Source organism: Centrocercus urophasianus, unplaced genomic scaffold (assembly GCF_019232065.1).
Source record: "Centrocercus urophasianus isolate 14NV4802_14NV808 unplaced genomic scaffold, USGS_Curo_1.0 seq_21, whole genome shotgun sequence".
In the NCBI taxonomy this organism is placed as follows: domain Eukaryota; kingdom Metazoa; phylum Chordata; class Aves; order Galliformes; family Phasianidae; genus Centrocercus; species Centrocercus urophasianus.
Genome location: NW_024884767.1, coordinates 20131166 through 20154961, shown reverse-complemented (window position 1 = coordinate 20154961; position 23796 = coordinate 20131166). Strand labels below are relative to the sequence as shown.

General features: G+C 38.9%; 1 protein-coding gene across 2 annotated transcripts in view; it reads right to left on the bottom strand.

Moving 5' to 3' along the window:
- Window positions 1-23641, bottom strand: part of RNF38 (ring finger protein 38) — a 29048-nt gene extending 5407 nt beyond the window's left edge. Inside the window, exons 1-10 of one of the 2 annotated variants that reach the window (XM_042822868.1) lie at window positions 23529-23641; window positions 16336-16529; window positions 15748-15961; window positions 13833-14000; window positions 10312-10482; window positions 7896-8057; window positions 4770-4876; window positions 3901-3985; window positions 2342-2463; window positions 1935-2034 (exon numbers count right to left, since the gene is read on the bottom strand). In XM_042822868.1, coding sequence (XP_042678802.1) covers window positions 1935-2034; window positions 2342-2463; window positions 3901-3985; window positions 4770-4876; window positions 7896-8057; window positions 10312-10482; window positions 13833-14000; window positions 15748-15961; window positions 16336-16442 — 1236 coding nt within the window. In that variant the 5' untranslated portion in view covers window positions 16443-16529; window positions 23529-23641. Of the gene's footprint in view, window positions 1-1934; window positions 2035-2341; window positions 2464-3900; window positions 3986-4769; window positions 4877-7895; window positions 8058-10311; window positions 10483-13832; window positions 14001-15747; window positions 15962-16335; window positions 16530-18363; window positions 18389-23528 lie in introns of those variants that run through there. The other variant, XM_042822866.1, reaches the window with a different exon arrangement.
- Between the last annotated feature and the right edge of the window lie 155 nt (window positions 23642-23796).

Here is a 23796-nt window from a genome sequence, read left to right as displayed (position 1 = left end):
GAGGCAGCTGCACCCCCCTTAAGTTTACATTGCACACCTTTCATCTCATTCTGCTTAAGCTGATGCTTAAGGTTACAACCTTTTTCTCTGATAAGTTAGACAATACCACACTCAGACCTACTCGAAAATAAGTGGTTCCTAACTTGGGAGAGGCATCTGGATTAGGTCATAATAGTTTTACCATTAATACAGAACATTTAAGATTGTAAAATAAAGGCTAAAATAGGTTCTGGGATTTTTTTAGTTTGCTGATCTGAATTCAATTGCTAGTTCACTACCAACTCAAAGTACTGAATGCAACTTCAGAACTGCCACACTGAGTCCCAAAAAAGATTCATTTAACCGCCTGACTCTTGCGACCAAAAACACATAACAAAGAGGACAAGGAACATGACAAGCATGCATTAATACTTCCCTGCTGTATTTTCCCAACTCTTAGTAATCTGCAGATCAGGGGCTCCCTGCATGAGATGCACGTTTTCTGCATTAACAGCCTGGGAAGAGCTTTCTCTTTAAAATCTATGTAACTAACTTAATGTAGATGAGCTTACAAAGTCCTCCGTATCAAAGGCTGTGTGAAGTCCAATGAAAAAATTTATTTTTTCCACAAAATAAACTGAGTACTATCTGTGGTTACTTTGTCAACTGCATAAACCATTTAAGAAGTTTTATGCATCAAAAAGGTTTTACGAATCTAGTGCAAACACTTCCTGAGCACAGAGATAGGGGACAGTGAAGAAAGCCACTTTCAACAGCCTACATCTTCTTTAGTTTTTCTTTATTATGATTATTCTATTTACTAAATCTGAAAATAAAGCAACTAGATGTTTATACTCCTCTTGCTGGTTGTCATGTATGTATGTGGATTCAAATACTAAAGGACAATAGTTCTACCAAAAGATAGCTGAAAGAATGCTGTCAGTATTAATTTGATTTTTCATTCTTTGCACAAATATTTCAGCGTATGCCAAAGATAGGCATTTTCTTGCTGCTATGAACTAAACAGCCAAGGGCTTTTTAATTTCTTTTTCCAGCAGATTGCATTTATATGTCTCTCCACAGACTGTTTCCAGTATTTTTTTTTTTAACACAATCATCGCAGTTTCAATTTTGTGCACACAGATTAAATTAAAGCTGAAGAGAATAAAACACAGAAAAAAAGGTGCAACAAGACAGGAATCCACACCTTGTTGGCAATATGTCTGGCCAATGCAATTTGTAGAGACGTTCTGCGTGCTGTCATCCACTTATTTACATCTCCTGTTCTTCATGCCTAGTTCCTATATTCTGTCACCTTACTGAGCTATCCAGCTTCTAGATCCTTTCATTTCTCCTCAAGTTGTTTTGAAAGATCACATTTTAATAATGTAAAACCATAATTACAGGTTAAATCTTACTGGCATATATTACATTTACATAAATATGTATGTATTAACTCAAACACACACACAACATATTTGATGTGCCTCAAAACCTAACACTGGCAGCAAAATAGGAAGGAAGTATGATCTGCTCTTTGCTACACAATATTGAAAACAAATTCACTGTCAACAGAGAAGCTCTAATTTGTACTTCTTATGTTACCATATCATTTCTTTTTTGATTTGTGTATTTGTGAATTTAAAGCTGAATTCACAGTTGAATTCCATTGTTTCGTGGAAATGGAAAACAGACAGATCTGACCATGAAAACTATTCTCTTTATGTTCCTTTTTCCTTATGCCAAGGATTGTAAAGAAACATACTGAATCAATCATTAAAAAAATAACATAGCTATATAGTGCTCTCAAGTCTGCTGGCATTTCTACTCTAAAATTGGACAAAAGTGAAATAAGAGGAAATGAAGAACAGCAAAATAACCAAATCCCAAAACAATAACCATCCCACCTCAAAATTCATACATAGTGAATTCCCTCTAAAACTTTATTTTTTTACCTTAAGCCATTTATCAACACACTTGGCATGGAACTCGTGGTTACAGGGTAAGACTCTAAGTAGCTGCCTTGACTCAAAATCACACATGCACACCACGCACCTAAAAAAGACAGCAAAGTTCAAATGTATCTGCTATTTAAGAACACCAGACATATATGTCACACACAACCTTGCTGATACAACTGCAGCATCGCAGCAGTTACAACAGTTACCTGTGTTTGTGTTTGAGGATGAGCAGTGTAGTGATGTAAACTGAGAATACTAAATGAGTTCTGTCTTTAATTAATAAAACTGTTTACTGATAATCACTGCTTTTAGTTCCTATAGTGCAGCGGAGGCTGCAGTCCAAAGAAATGAAAATAAAGCCAAATAAACGATGTAATTTTGAAAGAGAGATGTGTACTTACAGTGTCTGTTCTGACTGGTGGTTGTTTGGATTGAACCTATAGGATGGGAGTTGTTCAATGTCTGCCTTCGTCAGTCCTCGTGGTTTGGCTTCTCCCAGGCGTTCTGCCAAATTCAGCAGGGCCTGCAAAACATGGACATTAGACATTTAAAAATTCGCTGCTTAAACAAATTCTGGTTCCATGAGATGTGGAGATGCTGTTACACAGCACTACATAACCCGGCACACAAACCATCCTTTATAAATGTTTAGAAGCTTAGCTCTCCCCTATAAAATAAGATTCAATAGGAAGATTTGTGCATCCTCCTCTTCCAAACATCTTTCTGAATTACGCAGGATATTTCTTTGGGATTTCAAAATCCAGAATGAAACTTCAAACTATTCCTATGCTTGCACACACAGGTTGGTATGTATGTCGTTTCTGTAAGATCCACTTCATCCCACTACAAAATTAATAGTGGGGGTAAGCAGAAAAAAAAAAAGTCAACACATTTACTTCCTACTGATACACTATGAGTCTGGTTCTGTGAGAGAAACACAAGAGTTCAGGAGACAAATTCTGATTCCCACTCCACACCTTGGACTAGATCAATTGAGAGGTGGAGATTTTATCATCAATCTCAAAAATGAATTCATACCATTGAGGTTTAAGTACTTTTTTTCGAACTTCTATGCTCCTTTTTCTATGAGTCAAACATAGCAATGAGGAGTCATGCAATTAATTGCTCTCTGTCACATATAACTTACACTCCGTCTATTTTTTTTAGTGAAAAAATACCACAACAAGCTTGATGGATAATGAAAGCATACAAAAATTAAGAGTTGCTGAAATCTGCAAACCATTTACGATCACAGTCATTTCTAATATTTTCAATCTGAGGGCCCAAAGTCTCCAAAACAAGATGATGATGCTTCAGAACTAGCACAGAAGTTACTACAGTAATGCTCACCGTTAAACTAGCAAATGTGCTGTTACTACAGATCTCAGAGGAGCACAGGTGAAGAGATGCCAAATAAGAGAATTTGAAAGAAAAAGTATTTGAAGAGAAGCCCAAGGGAATCCTACAGTCCTAGAACCAGCAAAGATACAACAGCTTGGACTGTCCCATGAGTACCTAGGATATTAAGGATGGTTCTGCATCTGTAGATGTGAAATAATGTATCCTCCTGAGGGTAAAGAAGAAAAGGCACTAAAATGACTTTATAACTGTTACACTTAAATCAATTCATCCTGTGATATTAACACTATTCTGTAGTTACTCAAGTAACTTCTCTTTTGAATGTGCTTTATTTGTTTGACATTTAAAATCAATTACAATTCAAAAGAAGAAGAGTAATATGAAGAACACAAAGACTGAACTAGTTAATGATTACTAGTCTGGGGAAGAGAAATGAGACAAAAAGCTAAGCACTTCAAATATCCAGTACTACAAACAAACAAGAGGATGATCTCTGGATTTTGTCTTTGCAGTTATTACACTTTCTTGAAAGCCAGAAACAAGACTGAAAACATAATTTATAATTCAATTCTTTAAAAATAGTTGTTGTTTTCATACCAACCTCATAGTTTTCTACCTCTCCATCTTCCACATCCAGCTCAATGCTGAAAGCTCGTCCAACTGCAGGTGGAACTGGGAACATTGATCTACCATGAGAGCAAACAAAGTATAAGGCTCAGCATCTCGCTGAAGGAAATATCAGAAACCTGTGGCACAGCCAAAGTTATCTTACTGATCCCTTTCAGAATTACGTATTCTCAGAACTAATGGAAATCTTATGTTTGAAATCAAGAACTGATGCTTGAAGTGAAAGAATCAAGAGAGAAGCTGGTTCTGCCACTTCCTGATCCTGGCAGTGCTGCCTTTTAAACTGCATGCATATCTTAAGTGATACTTAGAATAAGACTTAGAACTGTTACGAAAATGAACCTCTTGATTATCACACATTATGGAAAGCTAGTACTGATGATGGATTGGATTTGACTCTGGACTTAAATATTTTATTTCTTTGAGTGGATAAAATACAATGATTCTGTTAAGAACAAAACCAAACTATTTTGATTAAAGACTCTTAGGACTTCACACTACAGCTTAATCATTAAATCCATAAAAGCATCCACGAAGTAAGTTTTGAATTTACTTATCTCAAACATCTTTATGCACACAGTTCAGAAAAATGACACACCGCAGGCACAAAACTACATTGGACAAAACTGCACTTGTATTTTCCCTTGTGCAAGTGCATATGTTATCCACAGCAGGTTGGAAATTTTACATAGATATGGAAGCTTTTCTCCGATCTGGTGCAGCAGAACTGTCTACTCTCTATTAGAGTCCAACCATAAAAACTACAGGTCTCTGTTGAGAGGACTGGTTAACTCACATTACTTTGTAATAACCTACACGGAAGCAAATATACTTTGAACTTACAGCACATAAGGTAGTAGACTAGGATGGTAAGGGTGTGGAGGTATTGGCTGCTGTGATCTGTATCTGCTGCGCCCTGTGAGTCTTCGAGGCATAAACGGTGGGTAAGGCTGCAAGAGAGAAGAAAATAAGCTTCCTCTGAAACCTTTGGGACTGGTACTTGCGCCCAGCTCTGGGCTTCCAGGTACAAAACAGAGAAAGGAAGGTACTGAGAGAGTACAGCACAGGGCCACCAAGATGATGGACTGCAGTACCTCTTCTATGAGGTTGAGAGGTTGAGAGAGCTGTTCAGACTGGAGAAGAGAGGACTTGGAGGGAATTTCATCAATAGGTACAAATACCTGAAGGGAGGGTGCAAAGAGGATGGAGCCAGGCTCTTTTTCAGTGGTGCCCAGTGCCAGTACAAGAGGCAACGGGCACAATCTGGAACACGGGAGCGCATCTAGAAGCACTTCTTCACTGTGCAGGTGACAGAGCACTGGAACAGGTTGCCCAGAGAGGTTTGTAGAGTCTCCTCCCTGGAGATCTTCAAAAGCCACCTGGACATGGTGCTGGACAAATAGTTCTAGGTGTCCTTGCTTGAGGACAGAGGATTTGACCAGAGGACCTCCAGGGGCCCTTTTCCAACCTCAACCACTTTGTTATCCTGTGATTCAGTATTTGGTTTTCCTAACCAAACTGAAATCTGAATATCAAAGACCACTTTCAATGCTGCGTCATTTAAAGAAATCCAGCTATTTTGGACACTGATTATGTTCAAATAGCCTCAACCTCTCCTAACAATTTGAAGCTAAAATTCCTGTCAGTAATGGAATCACACCATTCCACGTGAAAAAGTAGTAACACACAGCAGAAGTCCTTGCAAGACATTTTCTGCATAGTTCACATGTGCATGAGGCTTTGGGAAGAAGATAAGACCTGAACTACTGTCTCTTTTGTAAAGTCTTCTGTAACAATTCAGCTTTTAGGCTCAGTGCTATTATGCAGGCTTGTGCACAGGACAAAGAAAAATCTTTAAAAATACAAACAAAAAACAATAGTAACAACCCCCCTTAAAGGTCTGTAGCTGTTCTCTTCATAAATTCTTTCACTGACATAAGATTACTACAGAGTAGGGAGCATCACCACTAAGCACTACAGCAGAATCTCTGATCCGGAATTAAAGAAGCAGCAGCATACAATTACACTGAAAATAAAGTTATGCTATCTGTAGAGCAAGTCTGTACAATTTCTGCATATGGACAATGCTTACAGAGGCTCTCAAGCCTACAGCTTCAATTGACAAGGATAAAACAGGGCTTTAATTGTTTTTCATTTGCATGCCAAGCCCTTCACTTGAACATTTAAGTTTTCAGTATTATTTTTTGTAATCCCTTGTTTTACCTAAAAGAACAGGGACACAAATGGTAGAAATTTTCCATATAATAATAACTTTTTTTCCCCCCAGAAATAGTTAAGATACAAGAAGTGTCTATTAATTTTTAAAGTTGAAATTGATGAACCATTATTGCATTAATATTTGAAAGCTTTGAGGCATTTACTTCTTTGGAACAAAGAACACTCAAAATTTTTATTAACCAGTATTTATTCTTCCATGTTTGAACACAGAAAAGCTTAACACCACCAATATCTAATCTAAAGACCCTTAAGTTTACAAGATAAATATACCTAATAGATAGCCACAGTTTTACATTAGATTTACATATTAACATGAACACAATGTGGAAAAATTGGGTCTTTTTCTTGAAAGAAAAGACCTCACACTAGACAGAGTAAACACTAGCTTTACAGCTTTGAGAATTCTGTGATCCAGAGTATCATTAAAAAGTGCTGTGCTCAGATTTCAGTTAACTGACCTAAAGAAAATCAGAGATGTAGCCATTCCATTATAATTTTAATATAACTAGAACACTAGTGATAGTTTAAAGAATACCAAGCTTTTCTTAAAATCATTTTGAATCACTGGAAAAATTTTAAAAATAGTTAGAATTCCTTTACAAAAGATCAATATTACACCCTTATTCCACCCCTCAGCAGTACACAACCCAGAATTAAGGCACCACAGAGGAAAAATAACATGTAACCTGCATAAATGTGCTACTTATTTGCTATCTGTTTTTAAGGACTGAACTTAGAAATTCACAAACATCTTTGAAGTTGTTGTAATAAAATCCAGGCAACATACAGAAGTTTTGTAAGTGTATTTGAAAATGTATCATAGTGACTGAAAATTTCCTGGGAAGACCATTCACATTAACTATGGTGCATGATTTCAAGGTGACTAATAAAGAAAAGCTAGCTCTATGTTCTGTTGTTGCAGGTTCTAAAGTTTCATTTTCATTTAAAGGCTGAAGCACCACTGTGCTTCTAAAACTTTCCGACAACTTGATGCACAGATCAAATATTAAAAAAAAATACCGAGTAACATTATTTCTTCAAGCATTACCCACAGGGGAAAGGCTTTTTCAACAACAAGAAAAAAAGTCAAACCCAACAGACCAAAGTGCACCGCAAAGACCCTAGAGGTAGTAGAGATACTGGAAACACAAATTACAGCACAGATTTAATCCTGCACCATGTTTAATTGTTTCATGATCTTGCAGTTGAACTGCCTACAGTCATACAGAAAGTTGTCTTAAAAACACTCTGACTACTTCTGTAATATAATATAGCCTGTAGTGTGGAATTGATCTATACAACTGCTTGTCTGTGTATCGCAAACATTCCAGGAAGAAAAAAAAAAAACAACAAATCAGTGTTCTTAAAAATTCTTGGTTTTCTGACTTGTAGAAACTCAAAGTACGGATGACAAACTAGCAACAGCATACATGGCAACAGCTTTTCTAAACACTAACTAGTTTCTATAGTAGCAATCTTGTCAACATGCAAATGTTTTCAAAGTAACTACTATCACTGTCTGTCTAGATAATGTTATCAGAAATCATTTACTGATATCAACAATACTGGCTATAGTTAGCTTGAGTAAAATGAACTTAAAATATTGCAGTATGTAGTCATTAATGGACCACAACTGCAAGAAGTGCAAGTTTCTGACAAAATATACTACATATTTGAACGCAAGACAGCTAACAGCATGACTGAGAGTATAGCATGTAAAACAATACTTACAACGCCAAATGACACTTCCTGGTGTAAAGGATCATGAGTTAAGAACTGGAGAGGGGCAGAGGGAGGCAACGTTGGTGGATGAGCTGAGGGAGGATACGTAAAACCTCCTACAGGAAGATGTTCTCCAAGTAATTCTACTTCATTTTCTATCCTTTGAAATGGCTAAAAAAAAAAAAAAAAACCCAAACATACATATATTTGCTGCAATAATGAGATATAATATTTTCCCACTAAAGAACTGCAATCTCATGTATACTCTGAGCTGCTGTAGTCAATTCTACAGGATAAAAAAAAACTATAAGTAAAATAACACTCACATTCACAGAATAGCAGTATGACCAACTCCTGCATCATTAACATTACCAAAAAGTGAAGACAACATACTTTTGGTATTAATTCAATTTTCCCAGCTAGTCATGCTAAATGACCAGGAATTTACGTCATCTAGCAAATATTGGAATAGCTATAATTTCCTGTCTATTGCATTTTGTAGGACAAATATTTGCTCTCCTTCTTGCCAGGCTGCTTTCATTTAACAACTACGAAAGAGAGGAAAAAACAAACCAAAGACAAGAACTGAAATTGGTTTAGACAGTCTGAAAAGAGGAGAGTGAACACAGTGATTCCATTAAACTGTGAATGATACAGTAATCAAGCAAGATCTCTCCTAGGAGAATAGTGCAAGCAATCCTATCAAGAACAGACAACCATGAGATTCCAGCTCAATACCGTAATCTAGTTAACTGTAGTACATCCACAGCTGTGCAGAGAAGGACTTGAGTGTCCTGGTGGACAACAAGCTGGCCATGAGCAGGCAGGGAAGACCTTATCACTCTCACCAATTTCCTGAAAGGATGCTGTAGCAAGGTAGGGGTTGGCCTACTGTCTTAGGAGACTTACAATAGGATGAAAGGTAACAGCGTTAAGTTGCATCAGGGTAAGTTCAGGTTGGATATTAGGAAAAATTTCTTCACAGTAAAAGTGGTGAGATATTCAAACAGGCTGCTCAGGGAGGTGGCGGAGTCACCACCTTTGGAGGTGCTCAAGAACTGTATACGGATGTGACACTGGCATTACTGCAGGCATGGTGGTGATAGGTTGGTGGTTGGACTAGATCATCTTGACGATCTTTTCTAGCCTTTACGATTCCACGATTTGAGGGCGATGTGCCACCCATAGAGGCAGCGGAGTCTCCCTCTCTGGAAATGAAGTTCAATACTCACTTGGATGCTTTCCTGCGCAACCTACTCTAGGGAATCTGCTTTAACATTGGGTTGGACTAAACGATCTCCAGAGGTCCAACCCCTAAAATTCTCTGATATGTCAGGTTCAACAGTTCCCAAGAAACATTCAAGAGTAGTCACTGTTTCATTAACACATCTTTCTGTTTCTAATGCTAAATTCCTCATTTAAGGAAACTCAGCAAAGAAATCCGTATTCTGGCAGCAAAGCAAAATTCTGTTTCCCTTTCATGCAGTACAAACTTTAAAGCCAACGTATTCTCAAAGCACTGAAATACTGGCTATTTGCCAGAGCTGAAAGTCAAATCCAGTCAATAACCTATGTCAGCAACTGAACCTAAAAATCAAAGTTCACACATTTTCTGAAAGAACATCTTACAAAGATTACCACTGAAAACTATTTTTCCAGATGTTCTCCCATTACTTTAATAGAGCTATTGCATCAGTTAGCCATACCTTAGATATGGCAGTGCAGGTCTTTAGAAATCTTCTAGTAACAACAAAACTGTTTTCCATTTCTGCGTTAATAACATACTGGCATCTTCTGGTAACAGGGGCAAACAAATGAATGGGAGATAACCCATATGGGCTAGAGAGAACCCTACAGTAAAAACTGTATGCCAGAAAATAAAAATCTAATTTTGCTCCTCAGATTCAGTCAGTCACATTTCCCTGTGTTTGCATAGTCCCCATTGCTAAGAAAATCTGCTTGAGCAAAAACCTTTTGCAAGTAATAAATAGAAGAAAGGGAGAGACTACAAACTCTTGAGTATGTTTGGAAGCTTTTAGGTCATCATGTTTTAGTGAAAACACTGTCCATTTAAAAATTAACTGAGAAGTAATACAGAGGAAGCATATAACGAGATTAACTTCCCTATGGCTTTCTGAAAAAGAAAAATCTGAAGACAGTGGTAAGGATATACATCTTTCGACAAAAAGTGAAGTCTTAGGGAGAAACTGCATTGATAGCAACTGATGAAATTCGAAAAGAAGTAGTGAATTTTAAAATTATTTCTTCATCTTCACTCTAAGTAGTTGAAGGACTTGCTAAGGAAGCAAATGTGCAAAATCCTGTTACTTTCAACAAAATCAGTTTCCTGAATTAGTTATCAGTACCATTTGCACCTCCAGCCACACCAATTCTAAGGAGAGAGAGAGAAAGAAGCACTACTTACCGAACGTGACTGCTGTGCTTGGAAAGGAACAAACTGTCCTGGGGGAGGCAAGTGAGGAGGATGGTGCGGAGACAGATGAGGAGGGTGCAAAAGGAATGGGTCGCTAGAAATAAGGGGTGGAAATGCTGCATACGGTACTGGTAGGTGCTGAACTGAGCACGCTTGAAGCATCTGAAATAAAATGAAAACACTTTTTTTAGTCTCTAGCACAAAGTTCCTACAGAGCAGTGCACCATTTATCATGGAAAGATATAATTAAGAGAAAGCATTTCTCTTGATCCCTTGGAAAAACTTCCTAAATACACAAAAATATTAACTGAAATGCAAAGTGACTAGCATACCACAGACTCAAACCATGGTGTGATATCTCCTAGCTATAAATTCAATGGGAGCTGGGATTTTCAATGGGATTTTCACTATTAGATGGACTCCTGAGTAAAGAGTAGGTATATGTACCGTACTAGCTTCCTTGCATGTTTTACCTTCAAAATGACATTCCTATACAAGTGTTCCAAGCATTTAAAGATATAAATGTAGCTGAGGGACTGCTAGCCATCAGACTGCCTCAAAACATCTTTCTTAACTCAGTTCTCCACTTCAATGGTAGTCTTATGCTTTGAAGGAGGCTGAGATATACTTACTGCAGAAACAGCTTTTTCTCTCTAATCTTTGGAACTACTTATACAACACAGAAGTGATGAATGCACTGCAGGTAAACAGGAATGTGCTTCCTGGAAGAGCTCGGTTTTACTTCCAATTCTAGATATGGAGGAGCATGAAATCCTTTATTCTTTTTCCTGTTCTTTGATCTGTCATCCGAATGCCAGACATCTATGCTACATTTTTGCTCATTAAAAGAGCAATTTATAACACACTTGTTAGCTGAAAACAACAGTATATCTTTGTTTTAAATGAAAAAAGATGCTTATTAAGTGTTTTATATTTAAAATTCCATCACCCTACCTGCAAACCTATCAAATTCTACAAAGTAATGCAGAACAATCAGTTCTGATCTCTCATTATTTTTGTCTTGTTACACAACACATACTGTGCATGCTGACTACAACAGCAAAGTGGGAATAAGGTCTAGTTTAAGATTAGCTTACATTAGCGAAGGTGGAATCATTGCTTCATTTACTGTAATCACCACCACACATAAATCTTTATACACTGAATCAGTAACAGATTAATTTGACGTTTTTAGATGCAGACCACCCTTCACCCGCAGTTCCTAGCTTTTTTTATAAAAAGTATTTTTGCTATTAAAATAAAATTGTTACTGTATTTTACTAAAGTCAAAACTGTTCTCTGAAGCTAAATTCACAGGTGCAACACCACACCCCTATAGAATAGGAAATCGGTCTGGGGAACAGCTTAAAATATGTTTGACTCCAAGATTTCATACAGTGAAGACACTGTAGCTACTTGCAGTTAATATGCTAGGAAGAATCTGTGCTAAGTCAGAGCCAATGAGGTTGCATGATCTTTTAAGAGGAAATAAATGAAACCTATTGTTTATTCATTCAAGTTTCTGGAAAACTTCCGTTGTTTGAACATATGATTCTACAGGTTTTAGAATCAATGACTGTATTTCATAAATGACATTAGATTATTTTATAGTTACATACACGATAAATGAGACAAATTTTGTTAAAGTGACAAAATGATACTGGGAAGTTCGCAAGTGAAGTTGGGTAAGGAAATGTCCTAGAGGGCAGGGCTGCCTTTCAGATGTACTCCTATAGGACAGAGAAATTGTATGACAAGAGCAGTATCATGGCCAAATACGAAATCTGGAACTGGAACAGAAGAATCTGATGGAGTAAGATTTTGTGACTGGCTTTGGAGTGGACTTACAGGGAAAAAAATCTGATCCTAGTGGGCAAATCAAACAGGAGTACAACAAGGACAGTAGCATATTCTTGCAGTCAAGACAACTTATTGCATAGTGGGCTGCATTACTAAAAGTACAGGTAATGGGCCAAGGTAGGGGATTCTGTCCCTGTTTGATGCCTACTCCGTCTTAAGACCTGTGCCCGATTTTGGCTTTCCCAACACCAAAAGACTTAATGAAATGGGTCACTCTGTACAAAAGAAGCTGCAGAACTGGATTTTTTTCTGTCTTAAGAAAAAAAATGACTACCACTGCCTTCCACAATTTCATGAATGAGAAGGAAGAACCTGACTCTAGTCATGTTGCTTTCTTGCTTTGCTGATTTTGATATCCAGCTGTTGTTTCAATTGTTGAGTACTCACTCTGAGATAGTTTTCCTCTACACTAAACACACTACAAGTAGAAGGAAAAAGCCCTCTTTATCTCAGGAATAGAAACTCATGTAACAGATTTTCAACAGTTTGAAACGTAAAGGGAAGTAATGTACACATATTTCAGACTGGCAAACAGTATGCCTGAGGTCTTGCTGCAGGAGGATAAATGGCTTCTGGACAACCTAAACACACACTACCCTTAATCTTCAACAGGCAGCTTAAATAAAGAAACAGATGATCACAACAAAGGTTTTTTTTTCGGTGCCACAGTCTTATTTATGTCCTCTGGTCACAGAACATGCAATAGAAGAAAATATAGGTGACATACTGCTGGCAAATGCACAGCTGGAAGAGTCCAATGTATACAGCAACATTATACATGTATGTACCAAGTACATGAAGCTGGTATGTCCGATATTACAGATTTATATTGGAAAATAGTAAAACAAAACAAAAAAAACCCTGCAATTCTTTCAGCAGGTTCCACAACTTTCCTTCATACAGTTGAAAGTTCTTGGGGGGATCTCCTCTACTTCTTCAGCGCTAGTACCTGTTTGGACTCAGTGGGGAACTTTCTACAGAATAGCATAGCATGGAAATGCTACGAACTAGAATCTCTGGAATCATGCCTCTCTGAGTTGATACATGAACTTTTCTAAGACAACAACCAACATTCTTTCAATTTTAAAGGTGAGAAAAGTGAGTCCATCAAGGCACTTCATTTCACTCCCAGAAAGGCTAAGAGAAACATCATTATTAAAGAATAATTTTGTCAAGAGTATTTTCAGCTCAGCCTTTCAGCTTTTACTGATCTTTTTCTTCTTTTCAGAAGAAAAGCTGTTTCAGACTATCCAAACTTCTTTGTGTATAACCAATCCATAAACAAGCTATCTGTAATATTTTCTTGGTAAACTGAGTAGTAAAAACCATAGAATCATTCTTCTAAATACATGAAAGTAAGCAAAAAGCTCATGTGTTGACATTAAATCATAAACCAAACTGCAGTTTGAATTAAAAGCCATCAGGACTTCATACTATAAACAGCCACACACTATACAAATATTAGATAAGCAACATACGTTTGCCCACCAGTTCTAAGGTCCATATTAACATGCCACTGCAATTCACCTCAGGGGAAGAAAAAAAGAAGGGCATTTTTCATTTCAATTAAAGCACATAAACAGTAAAGCTTCATGGTACCTGCTATTCCTCTGTCTAAAATTGAAGCTGGATTAACTATAGAGCTCACTTACTGGAGGAGGCACACTGCAAACTGGAAGGTGCTGCCCACTGAAAACCACTGAACACCCCGGGACCTGCTGTGTGCTGCAGGCTGGGATGTGCTGGCCTGTGCAAAGTGGTATCCCATGTGGAGCCATTGTTGTCACTGTGTAGGAGACAGGAACTGTTCCCTGATGGATCTGTAGCAAAAGGAAAATCAGTAGTAAGAACTTATTGTAAACTCTTAACAGCATTGTACAGCATGCTGAGTAAATTAAAAAGCTTTTACCCACATACTGGAAAAAACACAGTCATAATGAGTGCTTAAAAAGAGGCACATGCCTGTAATTCCTGTTCTTTCAAATATTCTTCTCAATATACTACTTATTGATGAGTATTTTCTGGGCAGGGCAAAGAGGGATCTCTTTTTAAAAGGATAAATTTTGAAGTCTTTTTTTTTTTTTTTTTTTTTTGAATACTGAATAAGGAATCTCTGATTCTTTGACAAAATTGAAAAGCCTTATTGTCAGGAAGCACAGATTTACAAACAGTAATTATTTCAGGGAAGCTCATTCTTCATTCTTGTTCTGCTAAAGTTGAAACCATTCAAACAGCTCATTAAGAGGTGAGAATAACTAAATTAAAGACTGCTGATTTACTGAACTGGCATTGTGTAGTCAGAAACACAGGTCAGAATAGGAACATGGATCACTGAATGGAACCTAAAGGCTAAACCTGTGCATCATGGTGCATCATCAGGAGAGAGGCTGACATGGTTCTAGCTCTGGTAGAAGAGTTAGGCAAACAGTGTAATGCTGGCTGTGACTTAGAAATGCTCAAAATAAGAATTAAAAATAACCTCTTAAAATGGTTCTGTCTCTGAAGTATTAAATATCACCAATGGAGGACCTCAATGAGTCTGATCACAGATGTTGCTTGGAAGATACAGGCAGCCAAATGGAAGAACTGCTTATCCAGGCTTGTCATGATGTAATCTTGCAACACAAAGCAAGAGCATGTTTTGATTTTTTAAGATATTGCAGCAGTAAAGTTGTTCACCAGAATGTAAGGTTGTGAGATGGTTAGCACGGTGGTTAGCTTCCTACCCCTGCACTTGCCCTCTGTGGTTCTGCATACATAATACAATTCCCCAGTTGTATGCTGCTGCATAGAATACAAGTATGTTTTAAGTAGGGTTGCTAAAAGTTTAATTCTGTGTACGTGCAGTTTGAGAAATGCACATCCAGACAAGCAGTTCATTATTACGTAGAATCCAAAGCACATCTGCTGCAGCCTGTTGATCTGAACAACCAAAGACAACAACTTCTTTTACAGGTCCTCAGCTATAAACTCTGTGCCTATTCCCGTCTCCTGCTCAGAAATTATTTGCTTTCTGGACCAACTGCAGATCTCTCTGTTTTTTCCGTATGCTTTAAGGAGGAGCTGATTAGGTTTGGATGGCTTATCTGGTTACGCAACAATACTATCACAACTGTCAAAACTGGCTGTTTTGTAAGCAACCAATTACTGGCATTATGAATTCTACTTCTGAACAATATATTTTAATAACTTACAGATAACCAATGCTAGGAAGAGGTACTTCATATGAAATAGAAATTTACTGTATCACATCTTAGAGAAGTTAATTAACCTCAGAAGCAAAAGAACTGTATTTGAAAGACCTGGGCCAGAGGCATACAGCACTATGGAAATATGTGCATAGGAAAGTTGTTATCTTTCAACCTTCTTTACTAGGACCAGATATTTTTTGTCCCCACTGCCTACTCTGCTTCATACACCAAAAACAGCTCCCTCTGTCTAACAGAATTTAGTGTTACGCGACTTCCACTGCCAACTAACCTGGAAACGAGGGGTAACTTGAACATTTGGGGGAAAAAAAAAAAAGACATCTTCAACATCCCACTGTTTGAGCTCCAATCCTCTTACCTGGTCATGAATGTCAACCATCACTGCATTCTGCTGTGGTGGGTGAACAGCTGGGCGTAATATACGAGGAGATACATTCGGTGGGCGAAAAGCTCGGGGCTCTTCTATTGCTTGCTGCTGTCCATAGGAGAGATGGTGATAGTTTTCATCTAGACTAATGGAATTATGTCGAGACAGACGATCTCTCCTAGTTCTCTGACGTCGAACAGGAGGACTGAAAACACATTAAAAAGATTAGAGATTATATAAATGCCACAAGTCCACAAGCCAATAAGAAGTTTCAAGAAATTTTTTTAAAATGCCCAGCAGGCCCAAGCTTGGGGCAATCCAAAACACGAACACAGACTGGATGATGAGCAGACTGAGAGCAGGTTTGCAGAGAATGCTCAGGTGTTGCTGGATATTGGTGGACAAAAAAATCTCGACACGAGCCAGCAGCATAAAACTGCAGCTCAGAACAATTTATAGCTCAAATGAAACAAAAGTATTTACCATGTGATCTACTCAGAAATACTGATGGTATTAAGCACCTCTCTTGAGCTGAGATGAAGAATCAAAAGCGTTTATCTGTCTGTACAGCCTGTTTACCTCCTTCTGTTTCGTGCAGGTGTGTTGCATCGTTCCCCTGAGAAGTGGTGTTGGTTGGGCCGAGCCAAAGGAGGCTGCCTATTTGATGTCATATCCCATGGTCGCATTGGTGGTGACGAGGCTGGTGATGCCGCCGTGTAGTCGAAGACTGAATGGGAAAGGCGTTGTCGCTTGGGGCTGGGACCGTCTTCACTCTGTGCCAGTGAGAAACAAACAAAGCATCTCCAGGTGAGTAAATTACAACTGTGTTTCAAGATTACTGTGCAGCTAGAAGGAAGCACTTCACTGCAGACTGCACTGAAACACCTTCAAGTTAATCAACTGCAAGTCGTCATCTATTCATTACTATTCTAACAAAAATTTGTGATAGCTCCCTTATCCCTGAAGAATAACCAAATTATATTTCAGAAACATGAATACATCAAATATTCTAATGTCTATCAAATCCAAATTATCAGGAAAGAGTGTAATATGAGGAATATAAGGTACACCTTGCCCCTACATTTAAGGGTTACAGTAGCATGAAAATACATAAGCCCAGCCTTCATGCTTGTGCTGTTGTTGCCTCCATCTTTTTGGTGAATGCAATGCTGTAATGGTTAATCAGATATTTGCTTTGTCCTGCAGCCCATTTTAGTTCTGCTAGCTTAGCAAGCAGGTGCACATTTTTCTACTTATTAGTATACATTTTCATTGGGGAATACTGATACATGATCTAAAAAAAAAAAAAAAAAAAAAAAAAAAAAAAAAAAAAAGCCCTAAAAAAAAATCACCAACCTGTCTATGTCTTTCAATAAACTCATCCAGAACTACATAAAACCTAGTTTTCAATGTTAGTGATACGAAAGCCATTTGCTTCCAAGTAATGATCTCCCAGCTGCTTCTGAATACAACTACCTCTTTTCCACTGTGCAACCATGCTATTGACTCTATTTAAATAGAGACAGATGCCATTCTTGTCAAAAAAATCCCACAGATGTCCCAGAATCCAGAAGCAAAGGCAATAAAAGTCTCTTCCTAAGCTTCAACCTTCTCTTCCATCAGAATTATAATCTCCCATGCTGTTAACAAATGACCAAGAATTTTCCACTCCAGAACCCCGTCTGAACACATGAAAAATAAAAGCAATACAAGAACTGCCATGCTGCATTCTACCGTTGACCTCAAGTAACACAGATAAAACACTGTAATAGGAGTCTCAAAAAAAAAAAAAAAAATAATTCCAGGCAACTATATTAATATCAAACCTGGGGACTACATAAATAGCAATGTTGGACTTCAAAGTATACGAGAAGACAAGCAATATGGACTGTAGGAAATGAACTAATATGAGATAATTATGGCCAATAAAGTACAACTCTTTCCCCAAAGATGCAAAGCATCTTAAACTACAGTTTTCATTTGTGTAAATAAAAGGAGGAGGTCCTTAAACAGAAGAACAGAGTCGGTTGTTCCTTTCACTTGCATTCCCAAACAGCGTTTTACACCAAGTTCTCATACTTCTATCTTCAAGTTGCAAGTCTGCCTAAAAATCTACACCAAACTTCTGATTCCAAACACCAAAATAGGAATCAAACTTGTCTTCTGAATCTTTCAGATGCCTCTGGTAGGTGAGACTAATGTTCATACAAAGAACAAGCATTCACCACTTTCCATGTATGCTTCTAAGATGCCTTCACAATTGCAGTAGCTAAGCAGTAGTATTGAACCTTAAAAATACATATATATATAAAATCTCTGTTTGCAAATAAGTGACCTCTAAGTGATCAGTTTTAATTTGGACAACGTCTAGCAAAATATATTTGCCTACAGATTCTTTTCTAAATTATTTTCATGCCTTTTTGTAACTGGAATTCAATATACTCAAAAAGCTGTAACTCAAGAATTCCACTTTTTAAATATATTTAAAACAGATACCTGTGCAGCAAAATAGAAGTTATCTAAATTAAAACAATTACCTAGGCAAAAAAGCCCCACACTGTGCACACACAGGGAAGGTGATGCACAACAAACCATCTGGTCACTCACCTCCCTGGCTCCATGGTGGAACTGGGTACGCCCCGGGGCCAGAGGTCACAGCGCTGGGGCTGGTGCAGAGACCCCAGGGCACTGGACACCAGCCACACAGGACTGCTGGGCTCCACACGCATCCCGTCCATGCAGCACATGCACACACACACGAGATAAGGGTGAGGTCACACAGAGGGCTCATTAAGAAAGGTTGCATGAGAAGACAGGACAGGCCGGGGTGCCCACAGCAGGGCTCATACGGATGAGCAAACCGACCAGCTGTGGATGCACAAGACTGACTCCTTTGTACCCTTCTTCTGCCCACCCCGTTACCCTACCCAGTGCACAGCTCCACAGGTCCTCCAGCCAGGGCCTCGGGTTTGCATCCCTATCAGCTGCAAAGTCCTTATCTGCCTGCAGTTTCTTCACAGTCAGTGTGGTTCACCGGGGCTGGTTTTAGACCTTCTCTAGTCCCTCTTATAATAGATAATAGGCTGGCAGATTTGAATCTCTGTGTACAGTTTCGTTTGTTGCTTCCTGCTCTTCCTTATCATGCCATTTGATAAAGTACTTGATCACATAATCTCACTGCAATAAGCATTCCCACATACTTTTCTCTATTACTGATGGACCAGTTTTAGTTTCATTACCATTCCCCTTCCCATTTGTTGGCCAGGTTTGGCATCCTGGAGATTCCCCTTACAGTTTCCTGCTTTTCTTAGTATTTCCTCTTGACACTGAAATGCTCCTTGACCAGACACACTCACAGGAATATGCACTCTCTCCTTCCACATACATAAACCAAACTTCCATTAACTGTACACAGAGAAACTGTAAGGATGTCAGACACTACAGCTGAGGAAGAATGAGATAAAGACTGTTGATGAAAAAGGGACAAACCAACACCTCCTCACTCTTTGCCCTAAACAAGAATATCTGAAATTAAGTGTGCGAAAAAGTACTGGGAGAAAAAAGTGATCGTATCAACTTTTAAGACAACAAACAAAAAAGCTCATGGGCTTTATACATAAAGACTGAGATTTCCTCTAAATATACCCTCAATATTCTAGACCTTAATAAATCTAGAAAGGAAGTACTACAAAAAAAAAACAAGTATATGAAATAAATTTAAGAATAATGTTCTAAGAATTGGAAAAAAAAAAAAAAAAAAAAAAAATAAAAAAAACAAAATTAATTCCAAGCCAAATTGGTGCTTTTTTTTTTCCAAGACAAAGTAAAAAATCCAGTTGGACACAGGGCTGCATCACGAAAGGTCTGTCTACATACAGATTTGCCAGCAGAGTCACACTGAGATGACACATTTTTAGAGGCAAAAGCTCTCTAGACAAATATTAGTTGGCAGAATAAGCACCATCAATAAGTATCTTGAGCCAGCATAACCGAGTTTGCCCAATGAATTTTGGTGGCTTGGTTGTGCTGGTTAGCAGAGCTCTGTTTTGTTGCTTTTTTTTTCATGGGGGAGGAGGGGGTGGCTGAAAACTGTGTGCTAGAACAGTTAGATGTCAAAACACTTTTTGCACAGCCCCTGCAGAGTTAAGCAGGATGTAGAACTTCTGCTTCAACCCACCACCTTCCATATCAACACCTTACCTGTTCTCATGAATAATAAAATACCTGGATCAGGCACCATGACACCACAGGAAGGAACTAACAAACCAATTATGTTTGCTGGTTGGGAACACGGCAGTGAAGTGCATGTAAAGTGTGCATGCAGTGAGAAAATAAACATTTGAATAGTGACGTCCACACTTTGCATCCTCAGACACCAAATTAAAACCTTAGATCACCAACATTCAAGACAACTGTTCCAAATAATGCATCACAAGAAGACTTAAATCCTGATTAGACTCCAGTGACAAGTTTCCTTACCAGTAATTATTTTAAATGTCACAATTTTTTTTCTAGCCCAAATTCAGTTTTAGATTTGTGACCTACAGACAACTTGAATGCGTGGCTAGCAGAATACACACGAGACAATTTCCTGATGAAGAAACGTTACTGTAATGTGAATTTGGCCTAATGAAAACTTGGAAAAGAAGAACAGACTTTCCCCAAGCCTGAGAGCTGGCTCAAACAAATCAGATGGCTGAAAGGAAGCCCAGTCAGACAGCTCTTAAGGTTCAGAAGTCTTAAGAGAGAGTGTACATGTTATGCTGTTTCCGAAACGTCACTTAGATAAGGGACAGGAGCATCCCCCCTACAAGGAGAGGCTGAGAGAGCTAGGACTGTTTGGCCTGTAGAGGAGAAGGCTCAGGGAACTCTCATCAACATGTACAAACATATGAAGGTAGAATGCAAAGAAGGCTCTTTTCAGTGGTGTCCAGTGCCAAGACAAAAAACAATGGACATAAACTGGCACACAGGAAGTTCCCTCTTAACAGCTGGAAGACCTTTGCTGTGCAGGTGACAGAGCACTGGCACATGTTACCCAGAGAGGCTATGAAGTCCCTTTCTCTGAGATTTTCAGTCCACGTGGATATGATCCTGAGCAACCTGCTCTGGGTAGCTCCGAAGGGGTTGGCCCAGAGAGCCTCCACAGGCACCTTCCAGCCTCAGTCATTCTGTGAATCTGAGGCAGCACAAAGTAAAGTGGGAAATGATAATGTTATGCACAAGGCTTTCAGTAGCATTGTCCTGTGAAAGCAGGAAAAAGCAAATCAAATAATACTTCAGAGCAGAGGTCCAAAAGTTACTATACAAAAGTATCCTTGTGAGCATGTGTCTGGTTTACACCACTTAACCCTGGCACACCCAGATTTTTTAAAATGGTACATAATTCGGCTCTGCTCTTCAAAAAGGTCTGTCAAAAGTTGAGAAAGTTATTATGTAACTAGAACATGAGATGAAAATTTCAGTAGCGACCAAGAAACACTAAGCATGACAATCGCTATTTCCATGGTTACAGCAAAGGGCATAGGAAAAAGAAAGAACGAGCTCACAAGAAAACTCTTTCTTGTCTTCTTTCTCTGGATTTAGGAAAGAATTATTTTATATTTCAAATCCTAGAAACAGAAGAGTTCTTAGCAGGACTGAAAGGAAATAACTTGAGTAAGGAAGAAAACCTTCATCTTTCTTCATTCTTCTGGAAAGACCATTTCCTAAAGCACTGATGAAGACCGCCAGGCAGAGCATCTGCTCAGCAATATCAGAAGGTGCACTACGAATGCTCTCACCCCAGCTCATACAATGACTTATCACAACATGAAAGAAAAAACAAGTCCTACAAAAATGAACTGAGCTGAGGTGACAGACACAAGGCTCTGGAGGGAGGACACGGCTGAGTTTGGGCTACTGTCAAGTCTGCCTAGGCCAGAGATGTCAGGAGATTTCAGGGATAAGACTCTGAAGATGAAAAGGCTCTTCAGACAATCAGCAAACAAAATACATAATTGTCATAGTGCCTACGTGAAGCACAGTTCTGTTGGTTTCCTTATTTTTTAATTTATTTTCAGTTATAAAGTTGTTATGATAAATGCAAAAGACAGTACTACTGCAAATGATCTAAGAGGTAAAAAGCTCTCAGGACAGAAATGCTGAAAAGCTTCTCATTTTCCTGAGAAGAGAAGGTGAGTATCACCAGCCCTTCTAAAGATGAAAAGCCAACAGAATAACTCTGGTGAAGCAGTTCTGTGTAACTATTTTTCTATCAAGTGAGGAATAGTTCCAATGCAATCCAGGCAAACTGGTTGGACAGCAATCAGCAGAAGGCATCATTAAGGTGCAACATTCTTCTTCTCTCCCACCATTTTTAAATAGCTGCTGTTAGAATTTTACTGCTGTTGAAGAAAAATGACTTGGCTTTAGACATTTTGACAAACGGAAATCAGTAGAGGGCACCAAAAAGCAAAGGAAGTTTTCATGATCTTTCACAAGAGCTCAGTAAAAGAAGATCAATTCCAAGTCAAGCCTCCACCTCACCGGATGTTTCAAGTATCAGTGCCTCAACTTGAAACAGGAAGAAATGAATTTCATACTCCATCTATATTCTTACTCCTACCTTTCAGATTTCTCCTGGGAAAGAGGAAGACCTCTTCAGAAAGATTAAACGACAAATCCTTTAGGAATCTAAAACTTACTCCATACAAATTCCCATGCAGTTCACGAGCAGTTTAGCCCACACTGTTATCAAGGCTGTTCTGAAAAGCAACGAGACTATAGTTTAAGTTTCAACTTGCTTTTCAGTAGTAGTCCTGAAGAACTCACTTGTCTTCGTAACTGCAAAAGTCGTGCTACTCTTGAGTACAGAAATAATTTCTTAGACTTTCTTTGAAGAGCAAAAGAGTAATTTGACTTGGGAAACAATGTCACTTTAAATCACATTATCTCCTATACTCAGAGTAAATCATATTGAAAAAAAAATATATAGATAGGCTTTAGCTAAGGTTCAAATAAGAAAATCTTGAGATCCTTAACTTATGAACCCCTCCAATACATACACTACTTTTCTTGCAATTACTGTTCTTTGCATGTTCTGTTTGCTGGTAACAAGCTCAGGGAAACCTTCATATGTAATACTATACATGCATATTTTCTTTTCCATGGGTTTGGTGATTGCGGAAGATAACATTACCATCTTCTCACTACAGCGAGCATATTACCTCACCCACACTGTCTCACACTCAATTCTCTGACTGTGCACCCTCTTTTCTAACTGCCCAGCCAAATGGAGCTTCCTCCATTTCAGGACAGCAAGTCTCCAATGCCCAAGCTACAACACCTTGCTAAAGAGAGGGAAAAAATAAAGGTGTATATATATTTCAAGAAACAATGGGATCTGCTGGGCCAGCAAACAGCAAAGTCCCTGAGATGAGGGTAAATGCCATTATTTAGCAACTGGAAGCAGACCTGTTGTTTTAGCAGATGGGTGATTAGGAACAAGCATCTAAGCAGTGCTGCAGGTCAGGCAGTAATGCCAGGACAAGGTGGGCTCCTGGTGACCAGGGCTGCCTTAGCACTCTGGGTGCCTCACCAAATGGTCAAACAACACACCAAGAAGAGTGTGTGCTCCCACAGCCACTTTCGTAAGGCTTCATGTCAATGAATGCATAAGTAGTAAGTACGTGACTACAAAGAGTCGCAATTGAAAGCCAACGCCTCCAGAAAATACCTCAACGCACAACTAGTTTCAAAACACACTTCTTAAGGAAGCAACAAACATCTACCTGGTCCACGAATGGGAAAAAGGACTCGGTACGAACAGAAAATCCGGAAGGCAGAGCCCCAAGCAGCACGCCTGTGCAGCGGTCTCTTCCCGGACAGCCGTCCCTTCTCGGCTCGTGACAGTGCGGCGTCCCGCAGGCACACAGGAGCCTCCGTCGCTTCGTCCCGACCCGACCCAAGTGCGGCCGCGGCCAACCGGCCCTCGCCCGCCGAACCGGCACGGCCCACGACCCGAGCACGGCCAACCGCCGCTCCCCGCCAGTACCTGCG